The 1,188-nt window shown below is 69.6% G+C and overlaps 1 protein-coding gene and 1 long non-coding RNA gene across 3 annotated transcripts in view; one reads left to right on the forward strand and one right to left on the reverse strand.

The window, feature by feature from the left end:
- LOC142047515 (uncharacterized) overlaps positions 1-1,188 on the reverse strand; it is a 329,291-nt gene that overhangs the window by 249,617 nt on the left and 78,486 nt on the right. The window lies entirely within an intron of this gene.
- FLNA (filamin A) overlaps positions 1-1,188 on the forward strand; it is a 58,884-nt gene that overhangs the window by 23,739 nt on the left and 33,957 nt on the right. For both annotated transcript variants that reach the window (XM_075070797.1, XM_075070796.1), the window contains one exon: positions 831-1,079. In XM_075070797.1, coding sequence (XP_074926898.1) covers positions 831-1,079 — 249 coding nt within the window. The remainder of the gene's footprint in view (positions 1-830; positions 1,080-1,188) is intronic.

Genomic DNA, 1,188 nt, shown 5'->3' on the forward strand with positions numbered 1-1,188 from the left:
GACGCCTGGGTTCTGTCCCCACCTCTGGGAGGGGAGTGGGGCCTGGTGGCTAGAGCAGCGGGGGCTGGGAGCCCGGACGCCTGGGTTCTGTCTCCAGCTCTGGGAGGGGAGTGGGGGCTGGTGGCTTGGAGCAGGGGCCTGGGACACATGGAGAGCGGGTGGTGCTGGTGCCCCTCAGTCCCGACCTGCAGCCCCTGCTGCTGGGCCCTGGCTCCTGTCCCCAGAGTGAGTCAGGCTGGGCTCTGTCTCTGTGGGCTCAGTGCCCCCCCCGTTCCCTTCCCCCTCAATCCAGGCCCCAAGCCAGCTCAGCCGCAGGGTGGGGGAGGGGTCTGCCACGAATGGACATGGGGCAGCCTGGGAAACAGTCTTCTTCTGGGGCCGGGTGGATCCCCTGATGGAAGGGTCATGGCTGGACCCCCAGTGCCCCTCACTCCCGACCCGCAGCCCCTGCCAGCCTGGCTCTGCCCCCCAGCCCTGCCGGTGCCCCTCGCTCCTGACCCGCAGCCCCAGCCAGCCCAGCCCTGGGCTCCCCCTAGCCCCATGGGTGCCCCTCACTCTCGACCCGCAGCCCCAGCCAGCTGAGCCCTGCCCCCCCCAGCCCTGCTGGTGCCCCTCACTCGCGACCCACAGCCCCAGCCAGCCCAGCCCTGGGCTCCCCCTAGCCCCATGGGTGCCCCTCACTCCCGACCCACAGCCCTCCGGAATAAACCATTAATGTGTTTTCCTGGGTACGGGGGCAGGGGGCTGAGAGGGATGCTCGGTGCAGGGGGACGAGGGGGAGTGGGATGCTGGCGCCCAGCCCCCAGTGCTGACCCCCCGTCTCCCTGCAGACAGCAAGGCCATCGTGGACGGGAACCTGAAGCTGATCCTGGGGCTGATCTGGACGCTCATCCTGCACTACTCCATCTCCATGCCCATGTGGGACGAGGAGGACGATGAGGAGACCAAGAAGCAGACGCCGAAGCAGCGGCTGCTGGGCTGGATCCAGAACAAGCTGCCCGAGCTACCCATCACCAACTTCAGCAAGGACTGGCAGAGCGGGCGGGCCCTGGGGGCCCTGGTGGACAGCTGTGCCCCAGGTGAAGGGGCCGGGGCCTGGGACCCCGAGGGAGGGGGGCTGGGGACAGGGGGCACAGAGCACGGGAGGGAGGGGCACCCATGGGGATAGGGGGAGCCCAGGGCTGGGCT

This window comes from Chelonoidis abingdonii, chromosome 11, assembly GCF_003597395.2.
Source record: "Chelonoidis abingdonii isolate Lonesome George chromosome 11, CheloAbing_2.0, whole genome shotgun sequence".
Lineage (NCBI taxonomy): Eukaryota > Metazoa > Chordata > Testudines > Testudinidae > Chelonoidis > Chelonoidis abingdonii.